Consider the following 11,237-nt stretch of genomic DNA (forward strand, 5'->3'; position numbering starts at 1 on the left):
CGGGGGCTCGCTTACAGTGTCAGAGGGTGAGGCCGTGACTGTCCTGGCGGGCAGGCTTGGCACTGTAGCAGTAACTGACAGCCTACATCTTACTGACGAATGGAGGCAGGGTTGGGGGGAGGGAGAAGTGAGAGAGACAGACTGGGCCTGGCCTGGGCTTTTGAAACCTCAAAGCCTGTCCCGGGTGACAAGAGCACACCTCCCAGTCCTTCATAAACAATCCATCAACTAGAAACCAAACACTCAGACATATGAGCCTTGGGGCCATTCCCATTAGTGCTGCTTCTCCAGAGGACCTGAATTCCGTTCTCGGCGCCTGTGTTGGCAGCTCTTAACAATGACCGCCTGCAGCTCTGGCCCCAGGGGTTCTGATAAGTATGTACACATGACACACATGGATAAGAATAAATCTTAATAAAAACAGCCTTACAAAGCCGCAGCTCTTGTCTCAAAGGGATAAGCGGTAGCCTATCATGGGGCCAATCTGAGTGAGCAGGGCTGTGAATACAATGTTAGGATACTCCAAATCCCATGATTCAGTGCGGCGACAGTTGGATGAAGAGGCAGGCAGATTACAGTGAAGTGATCTCTGCTCAGGTCTCAGATGCTGTGTGATGACAGTCGTAGCCTTTGGATTGGTGGGAACCAAGTCTCTGTACCTTTTGTATTAGTCAGGGTCTCTAGAGTTACAGAACATATGGAATGTCTCTATATATTAAGGGAATTTATTGTGATGACCTGACAGTCTGTAGTCCAACTAACTCAACGATCGGCAGCTGTGAAGTCCAAGAATCTAGGAGTTGCTCAGTCCCACGAGGCTAGTTGTTTCAGCTGTGTGCTGTGGACGTAGGTTCCAACAGATGTGCTCGCAAGTCAGTGCAAGCAGGTGAAGAAGAGTGAGTCTTCCTTCTTCCAACGTCCTTATGTAGGCCTCCCGCAGAAGAGATGACGGTGTGGACCACCACGCCTGGATCTGGGACCTGCTTTGTTCCAGGCTGACCTTGAACTCAGAGGTCTTGCCTCTGTCTCCTGGGATTAAAGGCATGCTCTACCTTGCCTGGGCTTATTCTTTTCATGGCCACTATGCCTCAAGATCTCCGTGTCAAGATCCAAGTTAGAGACTTGTATCTTCCAGCCTCAAGATCTGGATCACAGGTGAGCCTTCCAATTCTGGATGGTGGTTCATTCCAGATATGGTCAAGTTGACAACCAGGAACAGCCACCACCTTTCTAAAGAATTTATGTATTAGTCACAGAGATGTTCTGTCTTAGAGTTTTATTGCTGTGAACAGATAACCTGACCAAGGCAACACGTATGTGACAGACAACATTTAATTGGGGCTGGCTTACAAGTTCAGAGTTTTGGTTCATTATCATCAAGGCGGGAGCATGGCAGCATCCAGGCAGGCATGGTGCAGGAGGAGCTGTTCTACTTCTTCATCTGAAGGCTGCTAGGAGAAGACTGGCTTTCAAGCAGTTAGGATGAGGGAGTAGGATGGCTCACCCACTCTAACGAGGCCACACTCACTCCAATAAGGCCACATCCCGAAATAATGCCACTCCCTGGACCAGTTATATTCAAACTACCACGTGTTAGGTCACAGGCAATGAATGACTAACAGGCCAAGAGTCCAAGACGATTTTGGCCCCCACCTAACGTTCTAGTTCTTCACAGCCAGCTAGCTTTGTAGGTGGCTAGCATGGGTGGGGCTTTTTCCTAGAAACTTCAGTTAACAAAAGATCACTTCCAGAGCACAGTCTGGAGTTTGATTTCCCTGCGGTCTTGTCTTGCTTCCTTGTGGTACACCAGTGTTCATCCCAAACACTCATAGTCAGTTTCCAGAAAGTCTGAGACAATTAAGTAGCACATGGACTATTTATAAAGCCTTTGGAGTCTTACAGGACCCCTTTGCTCAAATAATACATTTAATGCAACCGTGTACATGCATGTGGGTGCACAGGTGGGCTCATCTGCATGCGTAGAAGGCCAGAGGTTGCTTTCTGGTGTCATTTCCTTTCGCTTTCCACCTGATCTTTCCAGACAGCCACCCCCACTAGAGCTAGCCAGCAGCGCCCCCTCCAGGATAACTCCCATCCCTGCACCACTGGGGTTACAGACATGGGTTACAGACAAGCCTTGTCATGCCAGTCTCTTAGGTGGAAGCATGAACTCACTACACCAAGCATTTGACCTACTGACCCTTGTCCCCAGACTGATGATTTATTTCTTTAGTGTGTCCGTACGTTGGATGCGTGCATGCGTGTGTGTGTGGCATGTGCACACCATCATGCCCATGTGAAGGTCAGAAGGCATGACCTTTGCTGCAAGTCCTCACAGGGTCTCTGTCCCTTGCCCCTGTACACAGCAGATATTCTGGAGACTCTCTTAGTGTAGGAAGTGGGAAATACAGACTCTCACTACTATGTCTGGCTTTCCATGGGCTCTGGGGATTCAAACTCAAGCCTTCATGCTTGTGTGATGAGTGCTTTTACCCAGTCATTTATTTTAAAATAATTTATTATTTTTATGCACATTGGTGTTTTGCCTGCACGTCGGTCTGTGTGAGGGTGTCAGATCCCCTGGGTCTGAGGTTACAGAGAGTTGTAAGTTGCCATTCGGGTGCTGGGAATTTAACTACTGAGCCATCTCTTCAGCACCAAGCCATTTATTTTAATTAATAACAACAAAAAATAAATAAAATAAGTAAAAAAACCCTAAAATCATCAATAGCAAACAAATAAAAAACAGCAAAACAAAACAAAACAAAACAAAAAAACCAACCAAAACCACTCACATCTGATGCCATTTGGTACCAGAAAGCAAGCTTGATATTTCTGAATGATCTAATTTAATAGCTTGTCATATCAGGGGCTGTACATAGGTTATAAAGCAAAGTATTACCTTTGCTCTAATATGCAAGGGACCATCTTTCTTTCCGATTGTACTTTTGTGAACTAGTTATTGTTGAGGAGTCTGGATCAAGTTGTTTTTCTGTCAGTTAAAGAATTAAGAGGTAGCTGAAGAGATGGCTCAGTGGTTAAGAGCACCAGAGGTTTTGAGTTCAAATCCCAGCAACCACATGGTGGCTCAAGGAGGATCCCAGACACAGCAGCAGAAGCAATGAATGAAAACCACTTTTATTAAAGGGGTTTTCTTAATTAAAACTTTTATTAAAGGGACGGGAGCTCACACACACACACCACATGCACACACCCTGAATGCTTGTGCACACATGTACGGCACACCAGCAAGGCAGCCGCTCACTCAGAGTCGTTTGTGGGCTAGAATTTGACGGGGATCCCCTTTCCCTGTTTAGGGCTGCTCAGTTTAGACAAAGAAATAAAACTGGATTCTGGAGGTATAGGTAGGAGGATCAGAAGTTCAGATTGTCCTTGGCTACGTGGTGAGACCGGGCACCCTGGGCTAGATGCTGATAAGCCCGGAGTTTTGGATAAAGTCAAGGTCAGGCCTCAAGCTTACTTGAGCCGCATGGGGAGTGTGTGTGAGTAGCTAGTGGGGGAGTCTGCCAGCCTTTTGTTTCAAGTTGCCAGGCCTTTGCCTCTGGTCAGAGGATGAAAAATAGGCTAGAAGTTTCCCTGTTTGTTGTTGTTATTATTGTCTTTTTGTTTTTGTTTTTAACTCTGTCTGTGGCTTCTATCCATCTGTCCATCAGAGATCTGTCTTAACTCCTCCTAGTCCTCCGTGAAGACTTACATCTTAAGGTCAGGACTTAGAATTTCTCTGGTTATCATTAGAAATAAAAGCACGTTGGCAAATGACAGGTGGCTTCACAACTTCCGGGCATTTCTCTGTAAAGAGAGCTGGTAGTTACCCCATTTGCCCATTACTCCACACATTTCCCTATTGCATGCAGGTGTGCTCAGCCTTTCAGACATCGTGACACCTCCCAATCAAGTTACAAAACACAAAGGAAGGAAATGAGGGAGGATTTAGAGCGTTAATAGGCAGGCACGTAGTGGGAGGTAACAGACAATGGCAAACCACTTACTTTTTATTTTATTTTATTTTTTATTAAAATGCTCCTGACCTGAGACAAAGACCTGAAGACCAGGTGGGCTTTTTCTCCTGCTAGCAGGGGCAGGCAGCTCAGCCCAATTTCAGGGCCTGACTAGTAACATGTTTATCTAGAAATGTGGGCCTATCAGTTTCTCTGTCTTTATTCAAACTGACGAACCCTAAATTAGGGGATCCCCTTAAAGACCCTAAAGCCTCCCACCGCTCCAGGAAAGGTCGACTTCCTGAGATCACCCCCAATCTGTCTGTGTGCCGTGCTCTATGTGTGTGTGCTTTTCCTTACCCTAATAAAAACCTTTCTTCACCGGTTGATTCTGTCTGCTGTGTCTGAGATTTACCCCTTTGCTACCTGCTCCACATTTTTCCTGCCTTTAATTTTTTTAACTAGCAGAAAAAGCAAACTCTAATCAAGACCCCCTACCTAGACAGATTAAGATAGTAAAAGGAAAATAGAATTTAGGGGCTAAGTGACTCGCTGGCGCCATCGCATGGTCACCTGCGCACAATGCAAGCAGCACGCGGCTGTATCATCCTTGCCAATGCTCGGGGACCCACGTGACACGAATCCTTCTCGGCGGATTCCTTCAGTTTCCCACAAACCTTGCGATTAATTGCTTTCCCCTAGCCGACAAGAGTGGATTGATACAGGCTGGGTCTGCGAAAGCATAAAGCGTGTGGAAAAGGGTGGTGCGTGTCCGATTTCCTCTGGTATAGGGAAGGGCCCCATTCAAAGCGCACGGTAATAGTGGTTTACTTCGCATCTGCTGGAGAGCAGCATCACGAGAGGCTGACAGTCTTCGCGAGTGCGCAGCTGCAGAACTACCCAGCTCAGCAGGCCAGTCTGATCAGTGCGCTCGAGGGCCCACGTGGCGCCCTCTGGTGGCCGCCTTTGGGGACCGCAGCTGCTGCTGCGGCTGCCGGGGAGCAGATTCAAAGTCCCGCCTAACCCGAGGCTCTGGCGGCAGACGCCAAAGAGCGATCTCTATCTCCTCCGAGTCCAGCATACATGGCCTCCCGGCAGGTTTCAACATTGTCGGAGCTAGTTAGGAAGGAAGCCTGGGTCAGCCGAGCCAGAGAGCGGGCAGGAAAGCAGCCCAGTGGATCTTTAGTGCGAAGTTTCCAGAGCTGAGAACAAGGCATCCGAAGGGATCTGATGTAGCTGGTGGGGAGGAGAGTGGGTTCACATGCCTTTTTGGGGCAGGAGTGGTGTGGTCGTGGGAAGTCTTCCTTCCTAGAGCAGTGCAAGAAGTTTCTTGGACCGTCAGGGTCTTGTAGTTAATTACTAGGCCGCCCATGCCTCAGTACAAAGCAGGCTTAGGAGGCTGGATCAGTCAGGGGTTGTCATTTTCCAGGCTTGCTAATAGAGAACCGCAAATTCATTCTCAGGGGAGAATCTAGGCCCATTTTACAAGGCGCAGCGATTTCTAGCCCGCTTTGGGGATAAAACCAGAGTAGCCAAATCCATTTGGGGACCTTCCATGACTCGGTATCTTTTGAATTTACAGATTGTCCCTAGGAGGGGCCTACGATGTACCCTGTGGTTCCAAGTCAGAAGAAAGAATGGAGATATTGTGGGTAGCTGGCCCTCGGAGGTATTACAGGCTTAACTGCCAACTCAGAGATTAAATCAGGGAGCTGTAGGAAACTAATTGGGGAGCCGGAGTGGGAGGAGGGGCAGCTTGTGGAGTTAGGACTTCTGAGAAATGGTCACATTTACAATATTTTGTTCTTTTTTTTTTTTCGGAGCTGGGGACTGAACACCCAGGGCCTTGCGCTAGCTAGGCAAGTGCTCTACCACTGAGCTAAATCCCCAACCCCTACAATATTTTGGAGGAAGGATCAACAAACCTTTCTAAATTCACTAACAGGAAATGTGAGAAGGGTAATGGTGGAGGTCAGAGTTTTGACTCAGAACATTAAACCTTCTAGTTACCGCGCTGAGGAGCAAGTTGGTAGAAGAGGGCAGGAAAGTGGAAAGAATTCTGGATTAGTATATTACTTGAGATTCTTTTTAGACAGTCTTGTGTATCCCTGGCTGGTCTGGAACGCGCTCTATCTAGAGATTACTCAGCTAGTGCTGGGCCTACGGGGGCGCACTACCATGAGACAGTTTGTGGGGTGATTGAGCCCAGGACTTCCTGCAGGCTAGGGAGGCACATCCCACACTGAACTGAAACCCCATCTCCCTTAAGACTCATATTAAACCTAAGTATTACCGTTAAAGCAGTAGTTTGAGTCTAGAATGCTGGACCCCAGAATAGGTGACAACCATCAGTTGAATGGACAAGTGCACATAAAAAGTTGAAGAATCTAATCTTTTTTGGTCAGTAAATTTTAGAGGTTGGGCAGAATCACAGTGAAGAATTTGATAAGCCACTATGGTGGACACATACATACCTTTATTTCTAGCACTTGGGAATGATCTCAGTGAGTTTGAGGCCAACCTGGAGTACAGGGAAGCCAGAGCTATATAATAGAGACCCTATTTTTTTAAAAAAAATGCAAAAATATGAACAAGATAGAAAATATTTGATAAGGAATTGCCAAGGAGGGAGGAGAAAAAAGTCTCAACGATGCTGGTTTTGATTATTTGATATTTAATATGGAGAAGGACTTCAGTAAACCTACAGATCTGTGTTTGGGGGAGAGGCAGTCAAGGGAGGACAGACAGACATGTGCCGACTTTCCTACACATGCTAAGGTATCTCTGCTTACTTACGTCATTGTTCATATTTTACAGTAGTGCTAGAACATTCCTTCTAAAGAGACTTGTTAGGACCATTCCTACATCTCCCATTTGTGTAAAGTGGCACTGGCAGAATCTTTAGAAGTCATGTCTCATAAACTAACTCCCAGAAAATTGTATATTAAGGTTGTCAATGAGAAGACTCTCGTCTCTTTCTCCTCCTTCCCCATTGGCCCCAACACTAGTACGAATGTAGACAACTTGGGACTCCATAAGGCTTGGGGTTTGGGGAGTGCTGAAGCTGTAGTTCCACCGGCACAGTGCTTGCTCAGTGTTACTTAGTCCTCAGCTCTGCTTAATCCTCTGAACGGCAGCAAACCAAACATAGAGCCACACCAGCATTAGGGAGGCGGAGGTACGAGGATCGGCAATTCAAGGTCATCCTCAATACTTAAGGAGTCTCAGGCCAGCCTGGGTAGCAGGAGACATGAGAGTATAATAGGACTGGTTAGTACACAGTTGCTCCAAAGCTCATAGCCAATAAAATAGTTTGCCCTTCTTCGTCTTGCCCACCGGGAAGGCACAGAGTCAAAACCAAACCAACAATGAACCAGGCGAAGGGCTCATTGATTAAGAACACTTGCTGCTCTTAGAGAGGACCCGAGTTCAGTTCCCAGCAATCACATGATGGATCTCAACCATCTGTAACTCCACTCCCAGAGTGTCTGACATCCTTTTCTAAACTCCGTGGCACCAGGTATGCATGTAGATACAGACAAGACACTCGGGCACAGAATTCAAAACAAAAGCCCAAGCCCCAAGCTCACAGCATTTACAAGTATCTTCTGCACCTAACCTCATTGGCTATGCGCTTCATCTCCTTCAGTGTTGAACGCACAGGGGATTTGTCAGGGAAGTCTTTGGTTTTATTGGTTAATTCAGTCTTGGTAGACTGGGGAAGTCTGCTATCCTGCTGATTCTCAGATTTGCCTTTTCTACTTCCCTTTGTTTTTTATTGTTCCTTTTTCGTTAAAAGTTTAACCCATTCTAACTTTCCCTTAAATCCATTTTTTTTTTTTTTTTTTTGTTGCCAGCCTGTGCCTCCTCCCTGTTCAGTGACTAAAGGTGTGCGCCACACCGGCCTTTAAGTTCATTCCAAACCTATGAACCAACCAGACTCTGCGAACACCACCCCTGCTCCCCTTATTCCTGAAGAACAAGCAGGTCTTGTTCTGAAATCAACTTTAACCTGTGTACTTTTTGGTAAATAAAAAAAATTGTAAAGTATGTGTTTGTTATTTTGTAATCAGTGAGTGGGCCCTTTAAAAAGTGGTGGTCAGTTTTGACCAATGTTTAATGTGAATTTGAAAATAATGTAAACTTTTCATTTCGAACACAATATAGTGTAGGTATGAGTTATTAGTCTTGTGAGGTATGCTTTCCAAAATCCTTATAACAACGTGGTCACTTCCTGAAGATTGTGTGACCATTGCTATTATTCCCGATTTGAAGATGAGGAAGTGCATTATTAAGAAGCACAGGGGTTGGGGATTTAGCTCAGTGGTAGAGCGCTTGCCTAGGAAGCGCAAGGCCCTGGGTTCATCCCCAGCTCCGGAAAAAAAAAAAAAAAAGCACAGCAAATGAAACCTCCGAGAAAGTCACAGGACAGCTGGTTTGTCGCAGTAGTGTATGCACGGTACCCTGGCCCACACAGAGGCCTTAGGAGTTATCCTCTCATATGTGCAGTATCTCTCTGTAGTGTCAGGGATGGTCTGTGATGTAGCTTTCTTGATAACTGCAACTCGTATGGGGGTCCTTAGCCCTGTGGACTCAGTCAACGCTTAGAATCCCAAATACAACTTCTGGGTTGTTTTGAGGTAGAGTGTCACTATGTAGCCTTGTCTGACTTAGAGCTCCAAATGTAGACCAGGCTGGCCTTAAACTCATGGAGATCCACTTACCTTTGTCCCCCAAGTGCTTGGACTAAAGGCTTGTGCCACCAGACTCAGCCAAACACCATTTCTCCCTGCTAGGAAGTTTCTTTGTTTTGCTTTGTGTTTATAATCTACCCAACCTGGCTCTTCTCCTCAGAACTGAACCAGAACCCTCAGTAATGCTCCTTTTCTTTAAATACACATCCGACCGTTACAAATAAGGTAGACTTGGCTAGACAGGGGGTGGGCGCTTTTTCCTGTAAGCAAATGATTAGGATTCAAATTTTACTGTGAACTCTCCTAATCCTAAAAAAATAATATTTACTTACTTATTGTGTTTGTGTTTGTCCCCAGGACCAAACTCAGGTCATTGGGCAAAGATACATTTACATACTGGGGCATCTTGCCAGTCCTAAAATTCTATCAACATCTTTTTATTTTTCATTGGAGGTATGGGGGTAAGGAATGGTCATTTAGAACGATTTCTACCACCTAATGTCTGGAAATCAATATGAAAATATAAGTCGCTGTTTAGATTCTTAAAATGACTTGAGGGGGAGTCCCCAACAAAGGAACTGACAAGCAAACCCTTTGGATTTATCTCATAGAGTAGACACCTCAGGAGAAGAGGCGCCCCTGGATGATGTAACCCCAAGGCGCCTATGTATTAGCCCGTTATTCACCGCACCCTTTCCTGTTTATTATTCTCCAGGAGTCCTGAACAGGCCAAGTCAGATAAAATACAGTATCACAAATAGCAGAGATAAATTATAGGTAGTTTCTTTTTGCTTGGTTCCCTTTTGTGTTAAATCATCAAAATTCAGAAATGTCAATTAAAAGCTGTGAAGGAGAGTTTACTAGTACTTTTAGATAAGAATTGTTTGAGACAAGATTTCTTTGTGTTGTCTTGTTTAGGACATAGCCCTGGTTATCCTGGAACTATCTCTGTGGATCAGGCTTGTCTTGAACTCAGAAGTCCAATTGCCTGCCTTCCCAGAGTGCTGGGCTATCGTTGGTTGTAAACTATTACCAAGTGTGGCAAATATCAAGAATCTGCTTCCTAGAGTGCTGGGATTAAAAACACCAGTCATCAAGCATTAAAGCCCACTATCTCCTTAGGGGATCACAAGATACTTAAGTTTCTACATAATGACAACCCACAGATCTCAGGGTCTCTCCAGAAACATGCCTTATGCAGTAAGGAGGTAAATGCAAGACACTTAAGAGAATTAAATCTGTACGCACACTTGTTAGAAGTGTGCAGGAGACAGTGGTGGCTGCACTGCTTCGTACCCCACTATGCCCTGGCAACTGCTTGTTAGAGCTGGTACCATTATCTCATCTAACCCTAACCAACCTAGAAACGGCTCCACTATTTTCTTTACTGGAAGAGAATCAGAAAAGTTAAGAGCCCTCAGCCCTTGGTGAAAGGTGCAAGTCTTATTCCCGCTGTGTATACCATCTTTAGTACTCAGTGTTTTTAAAAAAAAAGAGTCTGTGTTATGAAAACTGAAAGCGGTTGTAGCTAGGCAGCAAGCGGGAGTTTCTGAAGATGACCCTACTGAGTATCACTTGGGATACTTCTGTCTGATGACAATAGTTGGCCCATATGATCTAGGTAGAGCACAATCCTGGGTGCCTAGGGCAGTGAGACACTAGTCCCTGCTTGGAATCAATCACAGGAGATGCCGGGATTAACTTGGGGTAGGCTTGAACAGTCTAATGGGAAGATAGTTCCCCGGCCATAAATTTTATCTCACCTCAATCTGATACGTGATGAGACAACCTCCACCTCACCTTACACTTTGAAACACTCGATATTGCAGTGTTGCAGGGTTAGACTCACGGCCGGACCTTACCTGCTAGACCGCACAGGCCCTTAGTGATTACAGCCCTTTCTTCGAGAACTAAAGTGGCTCTGAAAAGAGCCTTTTGGGTAAAGCCGATCAATCACGTCTTTGCTGCACCTCACTTGGAGCTGGTGTACTTGGTCACAGCCTTGGTGCCTTCCGACACAGCATGTTTAGCCAACTCCCCGGGCAGCAGCAGACGCACAGCCGTCTGTATCTCCCGGGAAGTGATGGTCGAGCGCTTGTTGTAATGCGCCAGACGGGAGGCCTCACCTGCGATGCGCTCGAAGATGTCGTTCACGAAAGAATTCATGATACCCATGGCCTTAGATGAGATGCCGGTGTCCGGGTGCACTTGCTTCAGCACCTTGTACACGTAGACAGAGTAGCTCTCCTTACGGCTGCGCTTGCGCTTCTTGCCATCTTTCTTCTGGACTTTCGTGACAGCTTTCTTCGAGCCCTTCTTTGGAGCAGGAGCAGACTTGGCTGGATCCGGCATTTTCCTCCGCGTTCAGAGACTCACCGTAAGATGGACGAGGCAACTACGGACTGTTACATCGCGGCTGGTTGTGCGGTACTTATAGAGCTTGTATGCAAATGAAGGTTCTCACAGTACTCCATTTTTATTGGTTAATTTACAGTAGTGTCAGCGTCAAGGAGGCGGAGCCTACTCAAATTGACTCTAGTTGCGAGCCTTGGTGGTGCTTAGAGGAAAGTCTTCCTAGCCAATC

General features: G+C 46.1%; 1 protein-coding gene across 1 annotated transcript; it reads right to left on the bottom strand.

Moving 5' to 3' along the window:
• Nucleotides 1-10,164: 10,164 nt before the first annotated feature.
• On the bottom strand, nucleotides 10,165-11,109 carry LOC116896516 (histone H2B type 2-F). Its single transcript, XM_032897698.1, has one exon. The coding sequence runs from the start codon at nucleotides 11,003-11,005 to the stop codon at nucleotides 10,625-10,627; it is 381 nt and encodes a 126-aa protein (XP_032753589.1). The 5' UTR covers nucleotides 11,006-11,109; the 3' UTR covers nucleotides 10,165-10,624.
• Between the last annotated feature and the right edge of the window lie 128 nt (nucleotides 11,110-11,237).

This window comes from Rattus rattus, chromosome 3 (genome assembly GCF_011064425.1).
Source record: "Rattus rattus isolate New Zealand chromosome 3, Rrattus_CSIRO_v1, whole genome shotgun sequence".
NCBI lineage: Eukaryota > Metazoa > Chordata > Mammalia > Rodentia > Muridae > Rattus > Rattus rattus.

Excerpts from the sequence above, each read along its gene's own strand:
- LOC116896516 (XM_032897698.1), bottom strand. The coding sequence starts at position 11,005 with ATGCCGGATCCAGCCAAGTCTGCTCCTGCTCCAAAGAAGGGCTCGAAG.